Source organism: Anas platyrhynchos, chromosome 14, assembly GCF_047663525.1.
Source record: "Anas platyrhynchos isolate ZD024472 breed Pekin duck chromosome 14, IASCAAS_PekinDuck_T2T, whole genome shotgun sequence".
In the NCBI taxonomy this organism is placed as follows: Eukaryota; Metazoa; Chordata; class Aves; order Anseriformes; family Anatidae; genus Anas; species Anas platyrhynchos.
In genome coordinates this window covers 2477399-2491058 of record NC_092600.1, presented here as the reverse complement: position 1 = coordinate 2491058, position 13660 = coordinate 2477399, and the positions used below count along the sequence as shown (strand labels likewise).

Below are 13660 nucleotides of genomic sequence, written 5' to 3'. Positions count from 1 at the left end.
CATCAGATTTTCTCAGTTTATACTAGACAGGACAAATCTAAATTGCCAGCTTCTGTCCTGATATTAAGCTTTCTCCAAACCGTAGTGTATGGCTTATTTTCTTCCTCATGCCTGATTTTAAAAAAAAAAAAAAAAGGTAGATGTTCTCTGCCTCATTAGAATCTTTTTCAGGAATATATTGTGTTCACGGCTGTAAACAGAAAAATCCTGATTGTTAAACCAAGCTACATATTAGCCATAATATTGCACTACTACTGCATGTGCTGCAATCCATACACAGAGTGCTTCACCTAGCCCCGTGCTGGAGGTCAGTGTAATTGTCTTGACCCCTCACTTGAGATAAGAGCATGCTCTGAAGTGTGGGGGGGAAATCCGTGGGATAATACTCTATTAGTAGGAACAGCCACTTCTTTATTAATTTGCTAAATGAGTTAGGGCTATATATTTAGAAATTGTACAGCAGTTGGGCTGATCTGGAGAGCAGGTCCCTGGAGACTGGCTGTGTGCAGAGGTAATGTCTAATTTTGTGACAGACCCAGCATGAGCCCAGCTGCATGTGCTGAATTGGCTTTATCCTGTGTGAGCACTCCCGAAAGTACCTGGTAAGAGGGCTGCTACAGTCCAATAATAAGAGATCACTTGCTGGTCCAAAATGTTACCTGTTCTTTTGGCTCTTGCATCACTTCCATTTACTGTGGTAATTGGCTCTGGCAAGGACTGCTACACCAACCTTTACATACGGTTATTGAAAAATGAATTATTCCTTGTGACTCTATCACAATCAGTATTAAAGGACAGGACTGAAAACACTGCAAGATTATCCCCTGAATTGCTGTACTCAGGGGCGGTTGGTACCTGTTTGGTACCAGACTTGGTACAAGCCAGACCATGCTCCTGTGGTCAGAGGCTGCTAACAAGAGAACAGCAAATGCACAGCCATACATAAATACCTGTAAATACTGGTGTGTAGTTATATTTAGTGTTGTGGTGGGTCTTCCATCATCCAGGAATGGGGGGAAAAAAAAGAATTCAGTGGAGACTGCAGTAAAGCATAACAGAAAGAAAACCTTTGACCATAAAGTGTTTTGGTAGGATTTTATCTGAGCATGAACAGTGCTGTGTGCTCCTTGGAAATAATGTGATGCACACGTCCAGGGGGGTCAGGAAACGAGGAGCCTCCTGCTTCAGCAGGAAGAGCAGAATCTCCCATGGCCTGGTCTGCCTGCAACAAGGATTTACAAGGAGAGCATTGCTTTGATGTACAGCAAGGTGGTGTGGGGATATAACACTAACACTGATGCATTTTTATACAGAGGTGTTCAAAGAATTTATATACCCTGATACCAAACGGACCCATAAGTGGTTTTGCTGCTTGGATCCGCCACTAACGACTGTCAGTAAATCCACTTGTAGCTCCTTGGCCACCAAGCAGTGTCCTTGGTATGTTGTGTATTCCTTATGTGTAGTTGCATTTAACTCTGCCCCAAAACACCCCACACACTTCCCCCAGTGTTTGTTCTGAATGAAATCTGATTCTTCATTCCAGAAGTACTGTCTGTACACCCATGATTCAGCATTAATCAGGAGCCTGTAACAGAAACTGGCTATTATGTCTTGGCAGGACATCGTGATGCTGTCTTCTGGAAGGCTGGTGTTCGCTGCTATAAAGGCAGAAAAGGGCTTTGTGCAAGAAAGTTGTTAAATGGCATGAGGTTCATGCAAGTGTTTGTGCAATGCTTCCATGCAGCATCTTTGGGGAACGAAGTGTTTAATAGTGGGCAGGGAACTGTTTCTGATTTTTTTTTTGGTCCATCTAACCTATCTAGGATTAATAATTGTGCTTCTCATCACTGCATCTGCTCTCATGTGCAGACACAGGTCTGGTTTGTCTTTCAGAGATGTGGTTTCCCAGTAGATAGATGCCTTGCAAACAGCGATACTGGAGCAACCATACCACATTGATTTCCACAAAAGCAATGATTATGTACTTCAGGTACAGAACAGAGGGGCCCTTTGTTCTGCCTTCAATTAACTAACTTTAAACAGGAGGAAAATAGGTACTGAAACTGAGCCTTGACAAACAAAACTGCTGTATTACATTAATTGTTACGGTTTTCCTGAAGCTTTACAGAAGGAATGAAAAATTGGAGACAATTTTTTTCACTTAAAAACATATGATCTATGCTTTGATAAAATTAGATTTTTAGTTAAAGGAATTTGCAGTCACTAAATGGCGGCCATGAAATAAGTCTCATTTATAACCATCTGCTTTATGGCTTCTGCAGAGACGTATTCCTCAGGCAATGCATCTGAGAACTTTAATGTCATTTTTATCAAAATGGTTTGGTTCTCTACTAATGTTATTAAAACCTCTGATTTTTTTTTTTAACTTGAGAGCAGTATCCTACACTTCAAAGAAAGGGTGACTGCTCCTTTTTGTGGGGATTGCCACCGTCACAGCATGCGTCACGGTGCTGTGCCTGTGGCCAGACGTACCAGCAGTGTGTCTTAGCGGTGTATTAGATCATTAATAGAAAGGTCTTACGTTTAGCATGCCCTTAAGGAGGAAAATTAGCATAGTTCCTTTTGTGTTACAAAAAAAAAGATTAGGTGGAGACAAACTAAGAAAATACTGGGGTTTTGCTGTAGTTTCACTTCACTTGGAGGGACAGAGGCCTCAGAGTTTTCTCCCTGGAGCTCATTCTTTTTTGTGGCCACTTAAATCCATCCATGGCTGCCAGGTGTTTTTCTCCTTTCCCAGGTTTTAGCGTATGCTGCTGAAATATTGAGTGTTCTCAGTGCCTTTGGCCTTTTCTCCATGAAAGGGGATGTTTTGGGGGACTACCAAGCGCTGACATTCTCCGTGGTAATGAAGTGGTAGCTTGCAGCCTGACCTCGTATTCTCCCATTGTATTGCCATCAAGATTTTTCCTCTGAATCTTGCATCTGTTTTTTGGGTAGTTTGTATTCATCAGAGCCTACAGTGATAAAGAGAAACGGAGTAAAAGAAGGGGAACTTTGAAGACCAACCTTTGTTTTTTTCCTCGGTGTCTATGCAGTTCTTTCATGGAAATACCAAAAGGGTATTTAATACAAGTGAGCTGACACTTGAATTTTTTTTAGCGTGTGATTGTCTTTTTTTCTTTTGATCAATGTAATAGTTGTAATTAGTTTTAGTGTTTCTAAGCCTTTGAACTGCAGAGTATTCAAGCAGCTTGTTAAAGTGAGGGACTCCAGGGGAACTTTAAAAGTACTCTTCCCTTTTGCACATATTACATGTACACGGGCTTAATGATATCAGGCTGTATCTGGATTTTTTCATTCTGGGCCCCACCTCTTAAACTAATATTTTGAAAAGCTTTGAGAGGTCCCTGGAGTGTAACTGTCTGCACAGCTCAGAGCTTTGCTGCCTAAAGAGGATAAATGCTTTGAAGTCTGTACTAATCCTGACTGCCATTTCCCATATTTCTTGAGATCACTGAGGTAGAATCCTACGGGGAATACTAACTTAGTGTTTTTATAAACACCAACTTGTTTTTTTGTTTATCCCTCTTGGTTGGCTTGGAGGATGGCAAGGAGCCCCTTTCTGCCTTCCTGCTCCTACTACTTTTTTGATAACAAAACAACTTGTTTTCAAGACAGGAGAGAGAAGCTGCTTCTTCTGTGTATGCACAAACGGTGACAAAATTTAAACTTGTCACCAGGACGGAGCAGAGCAGGCCCAGGAGATGTGTGGTGGGATTCGGCCCTGGGATGGTGCAGGCCTCAGCTGGGCTATGCCCAGGCCGTGAGCTGGGACTGTGGTGACCAGACAACAAGGAGCATTTCTGTAGGTAGTAAATGAATAGCTAAAGCTACATAACATGTGTTGTGTGAGAAACATTGCATCCTGTAGTGAAACAGCTTGTTTTGGTTGAAGTGATGCTGCCTGGGTCCCAGGCTGGGGAAGCGAGGCCAGCAGTTGTTAGCCGAGCAGGTACTGCTGTTACTTCAGGAGCTGTTTTTCCTTGGTTTATTTCTATCTTCTGTCACTTTGAAGAGCTCTATTTTTATTACATCCTCCAGTAGCAGATTTCTGGTTTCCCTTACCCCGTGGCAAGGCACTAATGCAGAAAGGGCTGTGGGTAGATTTGATGAGATGCACAGCACTTTGTTTTACTTCCCTTTGTCTAAGCGTGGTCTGCGGGGAGTTATTTTAAGTGAAAACAGAGCACAAATAAAACCATAATAAGCATCAGGTGGGATAAAGCTCAGATGTCTAGGAAGGCCATTTTTTTTTTCCTATCAAAAGGAGGAAAAATTATTTTTATTTCATTCTCAGATAAATAAACATCTGGGACCAGTGAGCACGAAGGGAATGAAATGAAGTTAAATAAGGCATATCCACGGGGGTAAAAATCCGCATAGCGAGTGTTTGGCAGGGAGCTGGAGAGGTTGTTTCTGTTTCCTGTGTCCCTGCTGTAGGGGACACCAGTGGGGAAAAAGTAGCTTTTAAAATCTGGGAGCAGATTACCAAATCAGAGCCAAGCTGGTTCTGAGGTACATTGAATGCAGCAAGGACGGTCCTGGGGCCCAGTGGGAAGCAGCTGCTGGCACTGTCACTGCCACCTCATGGGCATCCCCAGTGCCTGTGGCAGCACAGACTGTGCTGGTGTCTGCCAGGATGTATTCGGGGTCTTCCAGCTCCAGGCTTGTGCTCGGTGGGGTTGATCCTGCATGAGTGGGCAGTGTCCAGGTCAGTGTGACATAGGGCAAGTGGTGTGTGGGGCGGTCCTCTAGAGGCCTCTGAGATTCCTTTATCTTCACTACTGGTTGTAAGAAATAACTGGGATGGTAGAAATTATAAGCATTAGTAATTAATCCATAAATAACTTTCCCGCTTGGAATTAAATATTTATTCCTTTGGAGTCTCACCATTGGTGTAAGTAGATAGTGTTGTCTGGGAATGCAGTGCCCTTTGAGACTCTAAGCGATGTGTTTTTTAAAGTTTTCTGACTGGAGGTGGTAGTGATGCTTTGCAAGAAACAGGGCAGATAATGTGGCTGTGCAAATATTGAAATGAGCATGAGTAGTCTGATTATTCTGAAATTATTCAGGTACTCACGACAGTCTCTGCTAAAAAGACCCACAACTGCTCCTTCTCCCTCAATTCCAAACTCTTGCTATATTAATAATAAAACCCCTTATAGCTGTTTCCATTTAACAATAGAAAAAAATCCATTTAAAGTAAGATACTGCGCTCTACCATGTAACCTGTTGTGGAATGATGAATCACTTCAGGTGATATATTAATCCATTAAATATTTATGGACAAACTGAAATGTATACTTGTAATTACTCAGTTATTGTGCAGAGCTTCATAGATGCATCTCTGTGACAATGACTAATGCTTTTAGGGGTTTCTGTTCATGCTGCCTTTGAACAATTCTTGTATTTTTTCCAAAAAAAACAACAAGCCACAAAAATTCTCTTTCTCGTTGTAGGAATCTGGAAGGTTTGAAGTCACAAGAAGAAAAGGTAGGAGGAATTTTTCTTTCAATGTGCTTGTTGGTGTTGAGTATTCTTACAGTGACTTCTTAAAACAAACATGAGTTTACAGACTTGAAAAAGCATACTGCTGCCAGGTTTCAAAGACTGCCTCCTAACACTCACCTGACAGATCTTGGTGTAGCAACTTGTAGATTTATTTCAATGAAAAGTTGCTTTTTCAGAGTGGAATGGCATTACAAGCTTGGGCATGCAAGTCAAAGTTTGGGTGCTGGTGTGATCTAAGCTCTGACCCTGGAACATTTTAGAGAGAAAAAGGCTGAGAAGTCTTTCCATCCATCAGTGTGCTGCAAATCCACTCCAGGGCATAGCAGTGTTGAACACAAGTTGTGCAGGTGCTCTGAGCACAGGTCCTGCCCCTGCAAACTTCTGCATTAGTAACTAATTGCTGCTGTGAGCAGCTCACTGATGATTCCTGGCAGCTGGGTGAGTATGGGCCATCACAGAGCTCATTCTGGTTATCATTAATTTTGATTTTGTTTAGCAGATGTTTTCCAGATCATGCAGTTGTTTGCCTCATCTGTCTCTGTATAATGTAAAGAGCTTTTAACTACCATTGTTTTATTGTGTATATAGAAAGGTCAGGTCCTCTGTCTTCTTGTCGTCTGGGCAAATAATCCCTTGGCTTTTCTGTGTTTTTTTTTTTGTTTTTTTTTTTTTTTTTCTGTGAACACAGGTCTCTAGACAGGAGCTTTATTGCTCAGTGAGAGTGAGACAGCAGAAGGACTTGAACAATTTAAACATACAGTTGTTGCAAAGGCAAAATCTGGTTAGCTTAGATTTCCAGCATGCATGAGTTTGTCTAAACTTCCATTTTTTCTAGGGAAGAAACCCCATTTTATCAGAGCTCTATCAATGTTAAACTGAGGAGGAATCATTGGTTGTTAAAGTGGCTCTGAGATGCAAAGAACATTTCTTCCTCACAGGTGTCAAGACATTGTTCTAGCTGTGCAGTGTGTGGTGCAATTCATTATTGATGCAGATTGAGTCCAGTCTTGTGCTGGTGTAAATGGGTTTAATGAACAAAACTTTGCAAAAGAACTCTGACTTCAGACGTGATTTGGAGCTTCAGAGCTTGCTTCTGAATGAAGGTAACCAGAATTTCTAGGAATTCAAGCAGCAATTTTTGAAAGTAAGTCTGAGTTTATGGGTTATGAAGGTGCTTTGAAAATGTTACTTCAGAAAATCAGGTGTTTGAAGGGCTGAGGACTACTTGGAAGTGAAGAAGGAAATGCTAACGTGGTAAATACATGTTGGTCACTAAAAGCTGTGGATTCACCAAGCTGTCTGGGCACATTCAGCAATGACTAAGGATCTCCCTCTGTGGAGTTGGTCCTCAGTAGTTCCTATGAAATAATTCAACAAAAGCCTCCTTCAGAAGCCTGATGAGTATTAAAATGTTTGCAGAGCAGGTACCACTTCAGGCAAGAAAAGCATTTCAGGTGAGTAAAAATGTTTATGCACACAAAAGGATTTAAATTGTTACATGGCACGATCTGTTTTTTTCTGTTTTTTTTCTGTAGAATGGTAACTTTTGTATGGATAATATTTTTTTCCTAAAGAAACCAGAGTGGACTGGAAGAGGTTAAAGGGTGGAGAGTTTCTTTTTGGAAAAGAGGAAGAAGATTATTCCTTGTCCCAGGTGGAAGAGTTGAATTTGGAAAAAGTTGAAAAATGAAACTTAAAAATATCTAACAAACTACCACGAAAGAGAACATGTAGCAAGCATGCTCTGTTTTCTTTTATCCTGTAGTCATGGATGAGCAAGAGTAATTAAAAATTTTTGCTGAAGCAAGGGGCAATCCTGGCTGACACTCTTCAGAATTTCTTTTTTCTCTTTTGGACAAAAGGTTTGATTTTGTTAGATTGAAGTTTGTTTCTTTCAAAGGAAAAAAAAAGCCTGGATTGTTGAATGGTCCATGTGTAAACACTGACTCACTGTACTTATTTCCTTCAACAAATAGTCCATTTAATTGACGCTGATGGTCAGTTGTGCCTGGGCTTACAGGGCTGTGTTTCTATTAGATGAAAGAAAGATGTGAAAACACTCCTAGCTGTGGATGAGCCTAGTTAAACTGGGATGCATTTGGTTTCCAGCGTCAGGACTGCAAATGCTGGAGAAATTTTGAAGCTGCTCCAAAGCCCATTACAGTCGATGAATGGTTTCCTTTGACTTCCGTGGGCGCTAGATGAACAGTAATTACATGATCTTTTAATTGCTGTGGTACAGAGGGGAGATGCCTCCCTGACTGCAGCTGGCAGCCATCTTCCACTGTGATGTATGAAGACTGATTTCTTTCTGAATTTAAGTGGCAATGGCTGCAGAGCTGTTTTGTTCCTGGGCTGCCTAGCTGGTGTTTGAATATTATCCTTTTAGACTAAAGATGCTCTGTGAACTGAAAACAAAACAAAAAAACTCATTCTGGTAGTTGATTAGAAGCTGCAACAACACTTTTCCTATATTCAGTTTAATCCCATTAAGTCAAAATTTTGCTTTCAAACATAACCCACTGCAGTTTACATCCGCATTATACTCCTGTAATGGAAAACAGAACATGTTATGAGGCACCAGATTTTGTGATGCTGGGTTTAAAAGGAAAAACAAGAAACCAGCATGTGGTAAATAAGCACAGGATTTGAACACCATTTTTTTTATTACTCTTCTAAACTCAAATCAGGGGGCAAGTTAGAGGAGGCGGACCTTTTTTTCCAACCAACCATTTCTTTCTTATTCCATTTCTATCAAAATACTTTTCCATTATTTACTCCATATGTTTATACAACCACACCCCATGCAGCTCTTGCAGAGAGGATGCAGTATTGGCTTCTGTGATGTTTGTTTTCTAGATTGTTTTTGTCTCCCTTAGTATCTGCTGGCACCCCAGTGAGTGTGTGTTGAGCAGATGAGCTCCCTTCATTGAAGATGAGTGGGATTTGACCTGGCTGGGCGTGTCTGGGTGTACAGCTCTCTGGTTTTAGGTGTTAGCATGTTAACTTGTGTTTTTACATCAGCCATCCAGCATAGGGCAGTGCAGAGGTGCAAGAGAACAGGTTGGACACAGCAAATAGGAACACGGTGTCAGGAAATGCAGCAATTTGTGCTGACTGGGTTGACACAACATGTATTCAGTGGAAAGGAAAGAGAACAGCATGCAGCGGAGAACAGGGAGGCTAAAAGGCTTACAGCAACTCAGAAGTGCTAGACTAAGCTCCGAAGGGAAAGCCTGTGAGCATTTGGCTTGACAGCGGCAGGACTTCATTTCAAAGATGAGTGAGTTTTTTACTATGTAATGAGTATAGATGAACATATGATGCTCATCTGTTCCTGTAAATTAAGGATCACAGAATTTAAGCATGTAAAGGCCATGCACATTCATATCTATCAAATTCTACACGTGCAGCAGAAGGGGTCTCTGGTGGCAGTCCTGACAATTCCAAGCACATAAGGACTAATTCTGTGACTTCTGGAGCTGACAAATGCTCCTGCTGCTGTTGGAAGTGCAGGAATAAAAGATGCTCAGTACTAAGAATGAAGTGTAGGCAGAGTATAACTGTATGGCTAAGTGTATGGATAGTCACATTAAGTAGAGAGGCAGATATTCAGCAGACACAAATGAGCAAAGCCACACAATTTAATGGACCACCAGTGCTTTTTATTAGCTGAGGATCTAGCTGAAACACTTAACTTTTAATTTGTTTTTGTTGCTCACAATCATCCATTCAACAAATTAGTGTCAAAAGTTGCTTTTTAAACCATTCAGCCAAGAAATGTTCAAGCAGATTGCTTCCACTCTGTTTGTCCATATAATCTTAAATGAGTTGCAACTCCAAATTTATTCAGACAGATGACATCAAACTACCATAAAAATACAAACTATCTGTTTAGCATTAAAAGGATAAAGCCTTTTCTTTGAAGCATTCACAAGCTCTGTATTGTGGAAGTCCTATTGTATTTTTTTGTGTTTATTAATGATACACGATCCTCATCATTGTAGTGAGTTTACTAATCACAATGCTGAACAAGAGAACAGAGCACACCCAAGTTGCCGTGGTTTTACTGAAAGCTCTGGAGCTGCATCAGTTAGCAGTGGTGGAAGATCCAGCCAACAGCTTAAGGAATATTTCATTGCTTGCCACTTGACGTTGGTTGTTATGCCCTAGATGAAAAAACAACTCATGGTTATAAAACAGTAATGCCCTTTAGAAATTCTATTGACTTTGTCCTTTCCTTCTGCACATTTCAAATTTCCTCCTCTCCATGGAAGATGAAAGGCTCTCAAAACTTGGCAGGAATGGCAAATTTCTCTCCTCAGACCCTTCAGGAACACAATGAAGTGATCAACTGTAATTACTACTGTAGTAAATCACCTATTAATTTTCTATGCCATTGTTCTTTTTGTATTGCTAGAGTCCAATAAACTTGTTTTTGTACCTTAACATCCCCTGGCAAATCAGTAACCATGACTGTACTGCACTGCTCTTTAGAAACAGCTGTGCTCCTATGATTGTGGCTGTTGGGCTATCCAAATGACGTCCAGATTACATGACACTACACAAATGTGCACGGTTGTATGTGTATGCTACATGCATATAAAATTGGCACGTTCAGAAACATGCCAGCTTTAGCTTTGGGACGTGCTTCAGATGTTCAGAGGAAAGGCTATGTTAAAAAATACCTGTTTTGTAGGATCACAAGTAAGAATAATTTCCTTGTTTATTGTGCTGATTTTTAAAATTACTCTTTGCTTTAAGCAAAGATTCATGTCTTCATCCATCTGTTCTTTTAATTTTTGTAGAAATTTTTATATGCCCTGAAAAATCGAGAGAATGTTTTCAATGAATGGAAATCTGACTGGATATGGATATTTAGGTCAGCGTATTAATGTTAAGCTCCTGTTTTTCTAAGCTTAAACTGCAGTCCCTCAGCATTTTTGTACATTTTGTAACATTGAATCCCACCTGATCATTCTTCACATACATGATACCTACTTTTGCAGCGTCGGCAAGAGAATAGATAGAAATGAGGGTAAAAATCTTTCCAAGAAACTGCTCAAAACATTTTTCAGCTTGTATTTTATTGTAGAGGCAGGCTAATCCAAATTAGGGGTGGAGAGTGGGCAAAGTTGTTCACTCCCACATATCAGCAACGGCGTTTAATTATAATTAGATATATTTTGTGGTTCTAGGTGACAGAAGTTAACAGAGGGAGTAAAACCATGTAGGTAGGGAAGAACCCATGATGATAAACTCATTTGTTGATGTGGTAGGTGCAGTAAATTAAACAGTAATAGATATGCTCCTCGGCAGTCTCACCATGCAGTTGGTACTGTGCACACACGTGGAGCTCTGGACAAGGATGTGTGGCTGCCAACACGAGTGGGGAATTGCAGTTCAGGCAGGGAGCTCGAGTTGTCTCAACGAAGCAGTGCTGATCTGCTGGTCATGTTTTGCTCCCAAATTACTGTTTTTTCATTCATGTGGGTTACTTCTGAAAATGCAAGTGCAGCTATAGTTTAGCCTAACTTTGCCAGTAAATGTAGGAAAGCCATTGCATGCCCAACTGTCTTACTGCTGGAAGCAGAAGAGCTTTGCAGGATTAAAACTGTTGTAAATTGATACATCAGTTACTATTTTGAAGTACTTTAGGGCAGAAGGAATAAATTCTGCTCATAGCAGAGTGGGCATGAATGTTGGGTAAGTAAATATAGTATTTGGCTTTGCTAGAGCTGCAGATTGATGCTCCCAAAGGAGCTGCAGCAAAAACTTGAGCAGCAGGAAACCAGGCAGCTGTTACCAGTAGCACAGGAGAAGGAGCTTGAAGGCAAGCTTAGGGTAGTGGCCAGGCTTCAGCTGCTTGGATGGGGAGAAGCAAAAAATGGAGTTAAGCCAGATTAACTTTGTGAGGATTTAGAGGGAGATGCAGGAAAACATACATATATGTGTTCCATACTGCTGTTCTTCATAATCCCCATATAGAGTTTTGAGGCTGGATGTGCCTGAAGGCATCTGTTTTTTCCATCTGAATGTAGAATGAACAGTGCTGGTTTGGCAGCAGGATGAGCCTGTTGTGCTGGTGGTCACTGTTCTGCCCATTGCAGCCCTGCTCATCCCTGTCACACCACTGAAGCCATCCTAGTCCCTAATGTGGGGAACAGCTGGGGTATCGGTCAAGTTTGATCTCTTTTCATGCAGAGGAAATTTACTAGAAAAAGGAGGAGAAAAAGATGCAGATCAACCAAGCTTCTCGGAACAGTTAACATCAAAGCAGAATTTACTTGAACAAACTTCTAGCTTCAGGCTACATAAGAATTTTAAGTCAAAAGCATGCAAAAAAGATACCTCCATGCTCAGGAAGCAGCAGGAAACACAACGTGAATTGATGAGCAGGAGGCATTTGCCGTCCAGGTTGGATGCTATTTAGAAACCTCACAAGAAAAATGATCATATTTCCTGGAGCTAAAGGGAGGGTGGTCTTTTTTTTTTCTTTTTCCTCTCTTGGAAAATGCCAAGTGCCACTCCTTTTGGGATGCTTCTGCAGAGTCTGCCCAGTGCCCCCAGCACAGCATGTAGGGGCACCCCGTGGGCCCCCCAGCAGAAGAGCTGTCTGGAGATGTCGTGGGGCTGTGCTGGTGGTGTTGCTTGCTCCTTCCCAACTGAGATGGATTGGCCTCCTGGTCACCTTCAACCCTCAATTTGGATGAAGACTTAATAGATTAGTTTTATTTCATGGGTCTCTCTCCCTCTTTTTATTTTTTTCATCTGATAATCTCTGTGCTCCACAGCCTCTAAATTGCCTGTCTTTCCCCGAGAGATAACTAACTAAACATTTTTCAGTCCCCTAGCATCCCTTTGCTCCACTAGCCTCTCTGTTTCTTCCAATTACACTAATCGCTCCTTTATAAGATACCAGTATGAATTACACACCTTGTCTTGGCTGCATCTTCCCCCCTCTGGAAGCACTTTTCTTCTCAACCTGACCCTCAGAGCATGGCAGGCTTACACTGGTCTTTTAAGACAACTTGACCTTAAGAGAGGGATAGATTTTCAGACAAACAGTCTGTGTTGATTTAAACATCTCTAGCAGCAGCCAGGTTGAAATTCAAAGTGAGATTTTTCCATGTATGTTGGCTGTTGTTCTGGGTGGTGTGTTGCTATTCATGTGAGAAATAAATATTTCACGTAATTATGCTAAAAGTGTGGAATTGTGCGGGTTGTGAATGACCTTCAAGACCAAGTGTAACCATCAAAATGACCTTCTGAGTTCTGTCATTAAAACATGCCCTGTAGGGCCATGCCACATGTCTCAGATACCCTGTGCTTATCCTTGTACAGTGTCAACGTTTGGACTCATACCATTGATTTTTGCCTATCTGGGACCCTCAGCAGCACTTTCCTCACATGGCTCAAGAGTCCTGCCTAGCTTGGTATCATCCACAAACTGATTGTGGGTGCACTTGATCCCCTCATCCAGCTTGCTGATGGAAATGTGAAACAAAACTGGCCCCATCCTGAGCCCCGAGGAGTGCTTCTGGAGGCCGGCTGGCCCCAGGCCTGGTCATGGGGATTATTTGGGCCCTGCCAGCCAGTTCTTCACCCTGTAACCTGGACACCTGGCTAAAGCTGTGTTTCTACAGGAAAATACTGCAGAAACAACACCAAATTCCTTACTAAAATCCAGGCCACCAACATCCACAGTGTCTCCCTCACGTACTAAGTGGGTCACCTTGTCACAGAAGGTGATCGCATCAGTCAGTCGGGGCCTGCCCTTCATGGACCGATGCTGGCTGCATCTTATCACCCACTTGTCCTCTGTGTGCTGACACTAAAAAAGATCTGCTCTGTAACCTCCTCGGGTACCGAGGTCAGAACGGCAGGCCTGTAATTCCCTGGATCCTTCTTCCTGCCCTTGTTGTGGATGGGAGTCATGTTGGCTGACCCCCAGACAGCTGGGGCCTCCCCGGCTGCCCAGATCTGCTGGTGAATTATTGGAAGTCAAATGCTGTTCATGCACAGAGTATTGCAGGGTATGGAAGTCTCTCCCCATAATGAGAGGGTGTACACTGCTTGCACACAACACTAAAAGGCGCAAATTTGTTGGAAACCTTAATATTCC

At 41.9% G+C, this 13660-nt stretch overlaps 1 protein-coding gene and 1 long non-coding RNA gene across 5 annotated transcripts in view; both read left to right on the top strand.

Annotated features, from left to right (window-relative positions):
- The window catches only part of FSTL4 (follistatin like 4), a 207954-nt gene that overhangs the window by 11233 nt on the left and 183061 nt on the right, over positions 1 to 13660 (top strand). For all 4 annotated transcript variants that reach the window (XM_072023219.1, XM_027468512.3, XM_027468511.3 and 1 more), the window contains exon 3: positions 5484 to 5517. In XM_072023219.1, coding sequence (XP_071879320.1) covers positions 5484 to 5517 — 34 coding nt within the window. The remainder of the gene's footprint in view (positions 1 to 5483; positions 5518 to 13660) is intronic.
- LOC139998649 (uncharacterized) lies at positions 6647 to 7475 on the top strand. Its single transcript, XR_011803341.1, has 2 exons — positions 6647 to 6989; positions 7110 to 7475. It is a non-coding gene; the product is annotated as an uncharacterized lncRNA (long non-coding RNA).